We start from the raw sequence: 14,254 nt of genomic DNA, 5'->3' as shown, positions 1-14,254 counted from the left end.
ACGCTAATCAAAGCACTTAATTCTATTAGAAGTATCGAGACATTACACTTGCCCACCCAAATTTTTCTTATTTAAAACATTTGTTTCCCTCGTTATTTACTAATCCAACTCATTCTCCATCTCATCCTAATATTTCAGTTGTCCCTGTTCTACTCCTCCTTCTCTTCCCAATGATCCAGTCCTTCCTATTTCTACTCCAGTTCCATCTCATCTTACTCCAAACAACCAACATGAACCAGTCATAGAAACAATGACAAGTCTTCCTGAGCTAAATCAAGAACAAGAGCTACGTGTCTACACTAGAAGAAATGCCTCTCACAGAAATAACCAAGTCATGAATCCTCACCACACTCAAGAGCCCGGTCTGGTGATAGAACCTCCATCATCAAAAGTGTCAGGTAATCACCATTCAAATTTTGAAACTGATCTAGATATCCCTATTGCATTGAGAAAAGGAACTAGGTCTTGTACCCAACATCCTATCTACAAGTTTATTTCATATTCTATTATATCATCTTCATTCAAAGCTTTCACCTCCAGTTTGTCAAGTGTTCTTATTCCCTGGAATATTGAAGAAGTTCTTGATGTTCCCTAATGGAAAGCAATTGTTCTTAAAGAGATGAAGGCTCTTAAACAAAATAACACTTGGAGCCTAGTGGAAATTCCACACGATAAAATTATTGTAAGGTGCAAATGGGTATTCACTATCAATTATAATTTAATGGCTCTATCAAGAGCTTGGTTTGATCGTTTTTCGAAGGTGGTCAAGAATCTTGGGTACATTCAAGGACAAACTGATCATACTTTGTTTGCTAAGCACTTTGACAAAGGAAAATTAACCATCTTAATAGTTTATGTCGATCATATTAATGTTATTGGTGATGATATCAGAGAGATGAATCTTAACAAGAAAATGATGGCAAGGGAATTTGAGGTTAAGGACCTTGGTGCATTAAAATATTTTCTATGTATGGAGTTTGCAAGGAGCAAAAAGGGCATTTCCTTGTCTCAGATAAAATGCACTCTTGACCTCTTGAAAGAAACAGGCATGCTAGGAAGCAAGCCTAATAAAACTCCTATTGAACTTGGGAACAAAGCAAAAATGTTCAAAAGAGATCCAGTTGACAACGAAAGATACCAGCAACTAGTTAGCAAGCTTATCTATCTTTCACACACTCGACAAGACATTGCCTTCGTTGTAAGTCTTGTGAGTCAGTATATGCATAATCCTTGTCAACAACATCTTAATGTTGTCTATAAAATTTTGAGATACTTGAAGCAAACACCAGGGAAAGGACTATATTTAAAAAAAAAAACGAGTGATCAAAAGGTAGAAGTGTTCACAAACACCGATTGGGCTGGTTCAATTGATGACAGAAAGTCCACCTCTGGTTACTATACTCTCCTATGGGGTAACTTGGTAACCTGGCAAAGTAAAAAAGCAGTCTGTTGTTGCAAGAAGCAGTGCAAAAGCAGAGTACAAAGCTATGGCTCATGGAGTGTGTGAAACAATCTAGATAAAAAAGATTTCTTGAAGAGTTGAAGATAAAATAAGAAGACCCCATTCAACAATTTTGTGACAATAAATCCACCATCAGTATTGCTCATAATCTCGTTCACCGCGATAGAACAAACCATGTAGAAGTGGATCATCACTTCATTAAAGAAAAGCTTGAAGGAGGAATTATTTGTATCAAGTATGTGCCTACTAATCAATAATTGGCTGACATACTTACAAAGGGATTAACAGAGCAACAGTTTGATTTCCTATTAGACAAGCTTAGACTTATCAATATCTACAGTCAAGCTTGAGGGGGAGTGTAGACAGATATGTTAAGGAAGTTAAATTTGAATAAAATCAATCAAAATGATTTGATTATAGGTGTAGTATACGTATAGTTTTATGTACTTTCCTTGTTTATATGATTTAGTTGATTTGATATTTATGTCATTTATTCTATAAAACCCTATAAATGCATACTATTCTTCTCGTAATAAAATAAGAGATTATTTTCTTCATAGTTTTTAGAATACTTATGTTATTTTAAATACAAAATATTTTGTTTTAATTGATTGAATAAATAAATGAGAAAAAATTGGGTAGCACAACATGTGTTACATACCATTGACACAAACCAGTGTTTAAAACCATAAATTTGAATCATTCAAATGTATCAGTTATAAGTTTGACTTATTGTTTCATTTATTTATTAATTATTGAAAAAGATATTTTGATTTGATTAACATATTTATTAAATAAATAAAGCCTAAACCTAATCAGTTTTGACATAGAATATATATTTGATATTTTCTAGGTTATCAAACAATAGGTATGATTCACAAGAAAAGCCTTAAAATAATAGCAATACTTTTCTCTTCGTCTATCAATCTCTTAGCCTTCTCCTTCTCACACTCTCTTGATCTCATGTATTGAGTACATCAAGAGACAAAAAATTGTCCCATACATCCTACGTGCTCACACATATCCTAGCGTATTGAGAATTGTCTTAGAAGATTGTGGTGTGGATCTCATAGCATTCACTTGGATTTGATGTTCATTTATTTATACAAAAAGAAAGCGATGACACTTGATAGGCTACAAGAGGTATAGATATGTCTTGTATGTTTGATTTAATGTATAAATATATATTGATGCTGGCTCGATTTTAAAAGGAATTCTTTTGCAATACACCTTCCGTTGCACACTCCGATTTACACATTGTACAAACTATTCCTTGTTAATAAAGTGGTGATAACATACACACATCCACGATGTTCACTTGAGAACTGCTAGTTTGCTTTACACCGTTATGGCCATGTGCATAATCCATTCATAAACTATCTTAAAAGACAACTCCAATCTCTCATGAGGGGAGGCACCACCCGTATGTCTACATAAGTGGAATTCTTACTGTATCTTTGTTACCTTTAAAGTTACTTGTCATACTTGACTAAATTCCATTAAAATCTTAATAGATTCACCCTCCAATAGTAACAACAAGCACTAATCATCACAGATAAAACTCACAAATTTTAGTGTTGATACTATTCACTTATCATTGACTTGTTTTCACCTATTGAACTCGTAGGTTACCATCAATGGTTAATCTATTTTGGAATTTAGTCTCATCCCTCTAGATGTTCTTACTAAATCTTTTGTAAAAGAGTTATTTTTTTAAGACTTGTCAAGTTTTCACTTAGCCACTAAATTAAAATTAAATGATTCCATTTTGAATCATTTTCTCATTACTCAATATGTCTAGACAAAATGAGCACATGCATGCAAAATATAGTTGAGCCACTTTCTCACATTATTTTCTTCAAGTTTTATGCTAGTTTAGCTTTAATCAAATAAAATATTAGCATTCTTAATCTTATAATTAAGTCTACAAATATTTTTTCGCTATAGTGGGTTTGACCTAAGTAAAGACCCCATTATTTTCACACTTGACACCAAGATAATATGTTTCATCTTGATTAGTGAATATAAAAGCCTCTTTGTTCCTATAGCTTCTTTCATGTTTTAAATTGATTCCTACCTGAACCAAATACCTCACAAACAAGACTTTAGACATCAAGCATGTCTAGATTACTCATAATCCACTCTATCATACATATAGCTAAAGTGACTTTGTGTATATAGTTATAATATTTATTTTTGAGTTTGAGTTTATAATAATAGTCTTTTCTTCATTTGTGTAATCCCTCTATTTCCTAATAATAAACTTTTTACTTCCTCCCTCTCAAGAACTCTATGGAAATTGATAATTCTAGGAATTAGAGTTATTTTAATACTTTTAAATTTATAGTTTTATCAAGAAAATAGTAGTTTAGGGTGTTTTGTAGTATTTTTATTATGGTTTTGTGAAATATTAATTATAATTAGATAAAAATAAATATTAGATTATTGCTTGAAAAATATATCTTAAAATGTTTAATTTTTTCTTGACAGGTGATTGGTAGAGTTGTGGACATTTTGAGAAGGATTTGAAGCTTGAAGTGCAATTAGGATTTTGGGATGTCGCAGCATCGTAGCAACATCACGTTATGGTAGATATCTACTTGGCAGGCCCACATGGGAAATCAAATAACTGACTTATCCAACTCAGCTTTTGGATTTGTTTGATTTAGGCTGAGTAGTAATTAAAGTTGTATTGGGTCCTTAATTGATTTTGGTCCAATGACTTTGCAAGAAAAAGAAAAGAAATTGAAGGAGGCCCACGTGGGTATTGAAAAAAAGAAAGAAAGATGAACTAACTAAATAAATGACTTTTCTCATTATAATATACACAGACAGAGGAGAGAAAAGGCGACAACCACCATTGAAGAAAGGGAGGAGAATGAAGAAAAATAAAAAGAAAATAAAGAAATACATAAGGAATATAAGGAAGGAAGGAGAAGGAAGAAGAGGACAATTTCATCTACATACACAAGTTCTTCTTTACTCTTTTTCTCTTTTTGTATTTTATCATCTGTTTCATATTTCTGAAGCCATGGATATTATTATTTTGGGTATTTTTATATTATTGGGTATAAACTAATTTTCTTAGTAGCTAGAATACTTGTTGAACCCTAATATGTGATTTTGGTACTTTGTTATTGATGCTAAAAGTTGATTGTGTTTTATTCATTCAAGTTGTTTTAATGTTATGTACTTGCTTTTGTTTGGCCATCAATTGTGAGTAATTGAGTTAACTTTTAATACTGAAAAGGTTATGGTTTATTGACACAAACTTGAGTGGTGCAAGAGTAATTTCTTTTGAATTTAATTTTGTAACGATATATACATATATTGTTACCTTGCATAATCTTTTGGAATTGGTGCTTGGGAATGTATTCTTGTAATTAGAATGGCATAGACATATGTTAGTTTAATTAGAAAATTGATACCATAGTGACTTCGACGGAAGCCTATGAACTAAATTGGAATTCTATATTAATTATTCCCAGTTTTCCACAACATTATTGCAACATTAGCATTAGATTTACATTTAGGAGGAATTAATTATTCTAGCTCAGCATTATTGTCTTGCTCTCTCATTCGTTTGTTTATTTTATTTACTTTCTTGTTTATTTTTTAGATTTAATCAAATCATTATCAAAAAAAATTTTATTTCAATTTGTTAAGTGTTGATTTTACACAATTTATTCCTAACACAATCCATGTGGAGACAATACTCACTTATCACATTATTACTTGTTTGCCGAGTGTGCACATTTATATTGCTAATTAATTTCGCAGCAAGTTTTTCGCCATTGTCGAGGATTGAATTTAGTGAAATTTTGTTTGTTGAAATAAATAGCTTTTCAATTTTGTCTATTATTTTTCTTTTGTTTTTTTTTTCTTATTCTATTTTACGCTTGTGTTTGTTGATTTCGTGTGAGGTACTTGAGATGTCATATCAACAAGTCCTATTGAATTTCATTCAACATGACTTGAAGCCTTTGTACAAAGCATGGTGTAGATACAAGGAGTTGCTAATGAGGCTCCCATATCACAATTTCTCCAAAGAGTGTCAAGTTGAAGTCTTTCTTAATGGGTTGAATGCCACAACAAGAGAATGAGTAGAAAGAGGCGATGGTACCACCAATTTCTACCAAGTATCCATGGATGAAGCCTATCGGATGTTGGAAGACATGGCGGAATACAATGAATGGTGGAATTGGAATTGTTCTACGACCAACCATGTATGGGAGAGAAATTGCAACAATATGGAGCTGACTTTTGACACTTGCACTCAAGGACCAAATGAGGAGAATTTGGATTTTCAAGAATTAATCATAGAAGAGAAACCTCACCAAGTTGCTCAATCAAGTTCATTGGAGGCATTGATGATGAAGTTTATGGATGAAAATGATGCCTTGATTAAGAGCCAAGATGCATCCTTGAAGAAGTTGGAGAATCAAATTGGGTTATTGGGCAAAGAGTTGTTTAGTGATATGGAAAATGCAAGGGAAAATGAGCAAAGTGAGGAGGTCATTTTGAGAAGTGGTGAAGAGTTAGAGATTCTTTGGGAAAAAATTTAGCGGCAAAAGGAGCCCACTTCAATCCAAATTAGCAAAGAAAAAGGAGAGAAAATAGTGAAGTCATGTTTGTCAAGTTTTATCTCTACCCAAGATGTTGAGAAAATGTTTGAGCAAAATAATGCTGAAAAGTTAAATCTCAACCCACCACCACCCCTTATGCAACACTTCCAAGAATAACAAGTCCTCAATTCTCAACTTTGGAAGCCACTAGTCATGGAAGCATACACATATGAAGATCCTTTTTGGCCACCACCTCCTCCGCCATCTATAGGATCATATCTTGGTGTCCACGACACTCATTCATCAAAAGCAAGTCGAGTTGAGAACATGAGCCCTTCAATCCCACATCTCTCCAAGCTTGAGGAGTCCATAATGAAGACCCATATGTGAAGGCTTATGCCACTCTCTGCATGCGAAAGTCGCTCTTTGATGAGCATTTTTCAACAAAGTCAAGCTAGCGAATTTAAATGAAGCGCTTCTTGGGAGGCAACCCAAGTTTCTAAACTTTCTTTTTAGTTTATTTTTATTAATTTAATTAAGTTCATTGTATTTCCTTTATTGAATATTTTTTATGTTTATTAAAAAAATATGGTTTTTCTTGTTTTCTCAATCTTCTTTCACTTGGTCTTTGAAGTTGCATTTTATGGTGCAGGAGTTAGGTTTGGAAAGATGGTGATTTGGAGTGAACAATTCGAGTTTTGGGATGTTTTGGAGGTGAGGTATGTGAACAAAAAAAAGGTGGGGAGCTAAAGAAAGAAAATCTGAAATTCTGGGTTGCAATGCTGCGAGAAAATGCTGCAGCAATCTGGGCTAAGTGCACAACATGTTCAAGGCATTTTGTTGGTTTTGGACAGAGAGATCTACGATGTATTGCACGATGTGTCGCCACCTACTTGGCGACACATCGCAAGAATAAAAAAATCTAGTATCTAGCTCGATCTTTGTCTTCATCTTCTTCCCATCAACTTCAAGCCCTAGTGGCCTCTTCACTCACCACCATTACCTTTACTTCCAGCCGCGACCCCATATCACCATCACCATCTTCACTAGAATACGTCCCCCCAACTTGAACCACCACCCTCGCCGCCCCACCATCCACGAGCCACCTGGTCGAGCGAACCTAGCCCAGTCGTGAGCTCTTATGAACCCAGAACTCTGAGCAGCGCAACCACGAATCCAGCCCCAATCTGCACCTCCTAGGGGTGATTTCATCGCCCATGCACGATTCTAGTTGCACAAAACCCCCAGGTGTGCCACCACCCCCCTAAACTCCATCCGAGCTGAGAGCCCAACCTCCATTTTTTCCCTTGCCCAGAAACCACAGACCCGATCATCTCATAGACTCATTATCTCAAAATATTTTCCACATTTCCACTAGCTGTGGATTTGGGGAAATTTTCAAATGGGCATTTCTCAACTCATCTCTCCATTAGTTTTACTATTTTGATTAACTGTTCTGCTGATTGTGTTGTTGCTCATTGTTGTTCATGTCATTTTTTTTGGTGTTACTCATTGCTAATGTGTTGTTGTTATGTTTTGTGAATGTTGTTTGTGTTGAGTAGGCATTGCATCTCTTGAAGTTTAGGGGTGTGGATGTGTCGTTATTCTTGTATGTTTTGTTCATGTTGAGTCAATTGAGTCATTTTGTAATTTTTTTTAGTTTATATGTTTTGTGTGTGTCTTTGAGAGGAAATTGTTTTGCTTTTAGTGGTGCTTACCTTTGGGGATCGATGATGAACCATTTATATAAATAAAAATTAAAATAAAATCCATTCCTTTGCCTCTTGTTGTGTGATTTACTAATAGTACTTAAGTGTTAATGGAGTTTGAAAACTCATGATGACAGTGTTGATCCCTATTTTGTGTGCATAGCTTGACCAAAAAATTTCTTGAACCCTTATAACTAGCTAGACTTTTGGGAGAGCCTAAGTTCTTAGAATTGCCTAGTGGTTCCTTTGAGGCAAAATCCTAGACATCACTAAACTAAGGACATGATTTAGGCCATCTTTGGACCGTTTGAGCCTTTCGAGCCAACCATGCTATAATTTTTATCCATAGTCACCCCTTTTAGCTTAATTTATCATTTTTTTCTTTGCCATATAATAGCTGAAATTCCATTTTTAGTAATTACTAAATTAATTAAACCATGTGAATTAATTAAAGTGTGGAATGATAATTAAATGTTTAAATAGATTTCAGTTCTGTCCGGACAGAATCCGAACTTGTTACGACAGAAACTGAACACAATAAAAAGACAGTGCAAAATGAAAAACTTTTGGGATTTATTAAGCCTACATATACTTAGCTTAGTGCACTTTAGGATAAGCATGCCATGCTCTCAAGTGTCAAAATGACCTCCACTTATAGAGTTTGCCATCTCCTAAATTTGAAACTCATCCACAAACCCCTTGGGTGTTACAATACCATTAGTAGGTAATTATGGACATAATTTGATGATTTAGGGGTTACACAATAGTTATCATAAAATCAAATTCAAATGAATATGTTGTTGGATCAAAATCCTATTTTATGGGCACATATGTATAACATATAATGCTATCATTAAGCGTGCTACAAAATTAAGTGACCAGTTATGTTATAAATATTATAGGGTATTAAAGTGTCAAGGATTTTATGTGTAGAAATAGGAAAGTGAATTTTTAATTTTATAATGGGAAAAATTGGAAATCACTTATTGTCTATTAGGGTTGTGGTCCCCCACACATACGTATCATTCTATTATGTTTGTAATCTCATTAACAGAAAATAAAAGAGAGGCTCTTCTCTCATAGAAATATGTATCATATAGGAAGATCTAAATCTTCTGTACAATCTCCAATAACGGCTTCAAGTTAGTGTCACTCTTATGTTCTAGAAACATGTTTTAGGATTTCTCATTTATGCACTTACAAAAACACGATTTGGTTATGGATTTGTCTATTAGAATATTATTTTGTGTAATGATATGTGCACCCACATATTAAACTCAATTCTTACACCATATGATGTGATAGTGCCATGTCATTCAATCTATATAAAATTCTTTATTTACAAAATAACACTATATTTTATCTACTATCACTTTTAGAATACACTTTTCTTTCACATTTATTTTACTCTTCATTCAGATTTTCTCATTTTCTATTCTTTCAAATTATATATGTTTATATTGGTGAGTGATGACTTTCTATTTATAAAGTTTGGTCTTATCTTTTATTTTATTCTCTTTTTCAATCCCAGATTTTATTCATTATTTTGGAAGATTTTTAGTATATTAATCGTTGGTTGTATAGTCAAGACCTGTAAATGTATAATAATATACCAAAAATCTTCCAAAATAATGAATAAAAATTGGGATTGAAAAAGAGAATAAAACAAAAGATAAGACCAAACTTTATAAATAGAAAGTCATCACTCCCCAATATAAACATATATAGTTTGAATGAATAGAAAATGAGCAAATCTGAATGAAGAGTAAAATAAATGTGAAAGAAAAGTGTGTTTTGTTATACTCAATATTCAAGAAAGAAGACCACAAAACATGGGGTTCTAAAAGTGATAGTAGATAAAAGATAGGGTTATTTTGTAAATAATTAATTTTATAAAGATTGAATGACATGGCGCTGCCACATCAGATGGTGTAAAAATTAGGTGTAATATGTGGGTGCACGTATCATTACTATAATATTTTTTATGCATGTTGCTTGAAGTGTTTTATAATCCTAACATATGTAGCTCCTTTTAATATTTAAAAGAATGTTTATGTGGGACAAATTTTGTAATAACTAGCATTAAGTTTGTATCTTCCCACTATACATTCACTTTATGTAGCACACCAAAAAAAAATATTTTTTATTTGATTATGTGTTAAATTGTTATTTTTATTTATTTGAGTGTTAAGTGGTGATTGTTTGAGTTAATTTAAAAAAATTTATTTTTTATTTTATGCTTGCTTGTACATGTGTTTTGATTGTATGTGAGTGAGTGCATGGTAAGTAGAGAAGAGCGTGCATGGTTGTGTGTGTGCAAGTGCATGGCATTCATGGTAAGCATGAAACTAGTCAAGATTGAGGTAAGGTGAGTGATTTTCCTAATTTTAGAAAAACTATCAATTAGAGAGGGTTCTAGAAGGACTAGTCTTCACATTAAGAAAAAAGAAACAAAAAGGATAAGAGCTTGGTAGAGCGAAAGGAATAGTTTCCTTATTTAGTTGTTGTCATCTTTTTTCTTTGATTTATTCTATTTATTTTTAATCGATTATAGGCAAAGATAATGGGAATTAAGTTTGTGGAGTTTCCCATTGCCACTAGGAGAGTAGGGTTCGACCACTAGGTTGAATAAAAGGGAAAGTTATAGCTTGGTGGCTCATTTGTTCTAAGGCTGCCAAACCTAGAGAGAAAGAGAGAGAGAGAGAGAGAGAGAGAGAGAGAGAGAGAGAGAGAGAGAGAGAGAGCATGTGAGAAGAAAGAAAGAAGAAGAGGAAGAAGGAGATTTTTAAATTCTAGGGTAAGTGTTCTAGCTTTAATGTTCTTGACTCCTCTAAATCTATCTTCTCCTCTTCTTAATTCTAAGAGTTTTTCTTTTATGTTTGGTGTTGGTTGAACCTAGGTATCAAAGGCTTGACCATTGTTAGTGTGTTCTTGAATACTACCAAGGAGGTAATGGAAATTTTAGTGCTTTTGTTATTTTTGTTATTTTTGATGTTGTTGTATTTTTGTGTTTTTGGTTATCTTCAGAGTTAATTCCATTATTGGCTTTATTGGAAATCTTAATAATTTTAGATTATGTAAAGTTATATTCTTATTCGATCTATGATTTTATGCATGAGGTTATGGTAAAATCCATTATTGTGTTGTTATTGGTATTTTGGAAATTGATGATTTGATTACATAATAAAGCAAGCTTGATATTAGAAACATGCTAGGTTTAATTTTGGTTTTTGGAAAAATCAATGGATAGTAACATGCTATGGGTTTTGGCCTAGGGCATTATAAAAGGGTTGTGAGTGGTGTTTTGTTCCTAGATTTTATTTTTTAAATTATTGAGTAATGAGCATGTTGTTAATTGTGATATTTTCATGTTATTATGTGATATAGAATTCGGTCATGAGTGTATATTGTGGTTTAGTCTTGTTTTGATTTTTGGTTGATACTTTTGCATGTTAAATGTAATATTGAGGTGTTCACAGTGTAGAAACATGTTATGATAAATTGTTAAAGTGTTAAAAGAATTATAAGTGTTGTTTAAGCATCTTATGTGATTTTATATGCTTGCTGATTTTTATGTTAATTGACAAGAATCATTAAAAAGAGAGTAATTTCTATCATGAGTTCATGCTATATGTTAAAATGAAAAATGTATAAACTTTGTACATGTTGTCTTACATTTGTTTAAGAAACTCTATGATTTTATGTGAGAATGTATGTTTAATAGATAAGGCGATTAAATAAAACATGTGCTGAAACTTTATTTTAAAATTTGTGGAATTGGAAATCATGAATGCTTAAGGTTATTTATAATGTACATTGTTATACCCAAAATTCAGCACTTCCATGTGGAGGCCCGCGAAGCGATGATATGTCAAGATAAAGTAACAGGACACAACAGTCACCTCCAGTCATCGTAATGAGTGCCCTCACCACTTCCCTAATACTCAAGAAGAGGCAGGACTCGCCAGTGCCGACCTGCTTCTCCCATTGCGTGAAGCCAAATGAACCTAGATGACCAAACCAACACAATCATAAGAAGAAAAGGCCCTAGCCAATCACCCTAGCCAGACACATAAGTTCGACAAACGTGCACCATAAGGATCTGCTAAAGACACTATTGGACGTAGATGATCCCCGAGGCCCCTCAATTCTCGCCTTCCACACCCGAGTGCACCTTCAACACAAGGGTCTTCTAATGTCGCCATCAGACATAGTTGATCCCCAAGGCACCTTGCTAGTCGCCAATAGCCGGTCTTCAAGGCCCCTCGTTGGTCAGCAGTGGCCCTCCCCACACGAGCCTCATTCTGCACCTGAGTGCACCTTAAACCATTAAATCAATAGGACATATCAGACTTTCATTTTTGGTGAGACACAAGTTTGTCTCTAAGCCAAGTGTACAAAGATTTAGCAGGAAGCAAAGTGCCACCATCAGCCCTACCCATCTCTGCGGCTATAAATAGTGCAAATCATACAGGAAGAAGGGAGACAAGTCTAGGAATTGAGAGAAAAACAAGTCAGTTGTTATTCATTTCTGGAGAGAGCTTGTACTCTCCTTTAATGTAACTGCCATAAGAGTAAGATTGAACTGAGCTTGCTCTTGAGGGTTCAAAGTTCATAAATAATACTGACTAAAGTGGACGAAGGTCATTTTTTTTTGGCTGAACCACTATAAATATTCATCTGATTCATTTACTGCTGCATTTACTTCTCTTTTCTTTAGCTCATTGTTTATCATTAGAGATCTGCTCTAACATATTACACACAAACAACTCTCCATTTATCACTCCATGTGAGTTGATGAAAAAATGAGTCAACATATTGGTGATTTCATTGAGAGACCGAAGGGGTGATGCCCAAGGTCAGAACATGGGAAGCCAAGACAACTTACGTGACCATTTGAACGGTCGATGGGAAGGATTAGGATACCACCATGGGCAACCTCCAGTCACCAACGACTGAGAAGTCCCAGTCACCAAAGGGCGAGAGGTTCTAGTCACCTGGTCCTCGCTCAGATCGAGGAGCTAAGAAGGGCGATCAGGGAGATGGGCGAGACCAGGAATGGCGAGCCTGCTTTGAACCTCAGAAAGGCGAGCCCCTTCTCTCCCACCATCATCGACACACAGCTACCTGATGGCGACCTATGACGGCAAAGGGGACCCCATGGAGCACATCAAAAACTTTGAGATTCAAATGGAGTTCCACAAGGTTTCAAACGACGCTCAATGAAAGGTTTTCCCAGCCACGCTAGTTGGAGTCATAAAGCAATGGTTCCAGAAGTATCCTCCCAGATCCATTATCTCATGGGAACAACTCACTCAAGATTTCTACCAAATTTCTACGCTACTTGCGTCCACACTCGAGAGGCAAACCACCTCGCCAACCTAAAGCAGGGCAAGAAGGAGACTATGAAGGATTACATCATGAGGCTCCATGAAGAAGCCGCTCGTGCCAAGACCATTGGCGACGGGGGACGACTAATGGCAATTATGTCCAGGATCAAAGTCCATAGCCCTTTGTGGAATAGCTTGACCAAGAAAGAAGCCAGCTCGATGCAACATTTCCTAGATCATGCGGACAAGTTCATCAAGCTAAATGAGGCGATCAAGAATGTAGGCCAGGCAAATACTAGCAACCATGGCTGAAGAAGTGGTGAGGACTGGAAAGGAAGTGAGAACAACGGTAACAGGAAGTGATCAAGAAATCACCAGGTGTCCCACAAGCAAGGTCAAGACCACAAAAATCCTAAGCATGATTGGAGATAGCCTATATATGCGCCCCGCTTCACCAACTACACTACCTTAGCCCGGACACGTGAAGAAATCTACATAGAGATTGAATGCCAAGATCCATACAAGAAGCCTATCCCTATAAGGAAGGATCAAAACAAATGCAACCAGGCCAAGTACTGCTGCTACCACAAGGACCATGGTCATGACACTAACAAATGCTACCAGCTAAAGGACGGGATTGAATTCCTAGTCAGAAGAGGACATATGCCTTGTTTCATCGATCGCCGCCAAGGCAAGAATCAGAACGGTGCCCGAAACGACGGAAGGCAAAGGCAGCAGTTGCCAGCCTACATAGGCGAGGTACCGGGTGTGATAGCCACTGCCATCATGATCTGTGGAGGACCACCTCGTAGGGGATAGTAACATATGTCGGGAGAGGTATGCCCGTGAGCTGCGACATCAGATAGACAAAGTAATGATGAACGAAGAGAGACCAAGCAAGGTCTCACGCATGGAAGACCAAGACATTGCCTTCACTAATAAAGACTCTAGACACGTTCACTACCCGCACAATGACCCCATGGTCATCGCAGCTCAAATCACTAACCTAAAGGTGATAAGGGTTCTCGTTGACAACGACAATTCCGTCAACATCTTGTATAGGTCATGTCAGAAAAAAGTGAAATTTCCTGTCTACGACCTTGCGCTATGCTCAACCACAATCTATGGGTTAAATGGCAAGGGCTTGGCCCTTGTTGGATCCATCAAGCCCCCGGTGACTCTAGGCAA

At 35.5% G+C, this 14,254-nt stretch overlaps 1 protein-coding gene across 1 annotated transcript; it reads left to right on the top strand.

The window, feature by feature from the left end:
• Positions 1-721: 721 nt before the first annotated feature.
• On the top strand, positions 722-1,507 carry LOC133832500 (uncharacterized mitochondrial protein AtMg00810-like). The gene has a single exon (XM_062262836.1). It carries the CDS (start codon positions 722-724, stop codon positions 1,505-1,507), a length of 786 nt encoding a protein of 261 aa, XP_062118820.1.
• Positions 1,508-14,254: the final 12,747 nt, after the last annotated feature.

The sequence above is a fragment of the Humulus lupulus genome, chromosome 4, assembly GCF_963169125.1.
Source record: "Humulus lupulus chromosome 4, drHumLupu1.1, whole genome shotgun sequence".
Classification (NCBI taxonomy): domain Eukaryota; kingdom Viridiplantae; phylum Streptophyta; class Magnoliopsida; order Rosales; family Cannabaceae; genus Humulus; species Humulus lupulus.
The sequence above is the reverse complement of the archived record's forward strand: the minus strand, read 5'-3'. Positions and strand labels throughout refer to the sequence as shown.

Coding starts and splice junctions, on each gene's coding strand:
- LOC133832500 (XM_062262836.1), top strand. CDS start 722: ATGGCTCTATCAAGAGCTTGGTTTGATCGTTTTTCGAAGGTGGTCAAG.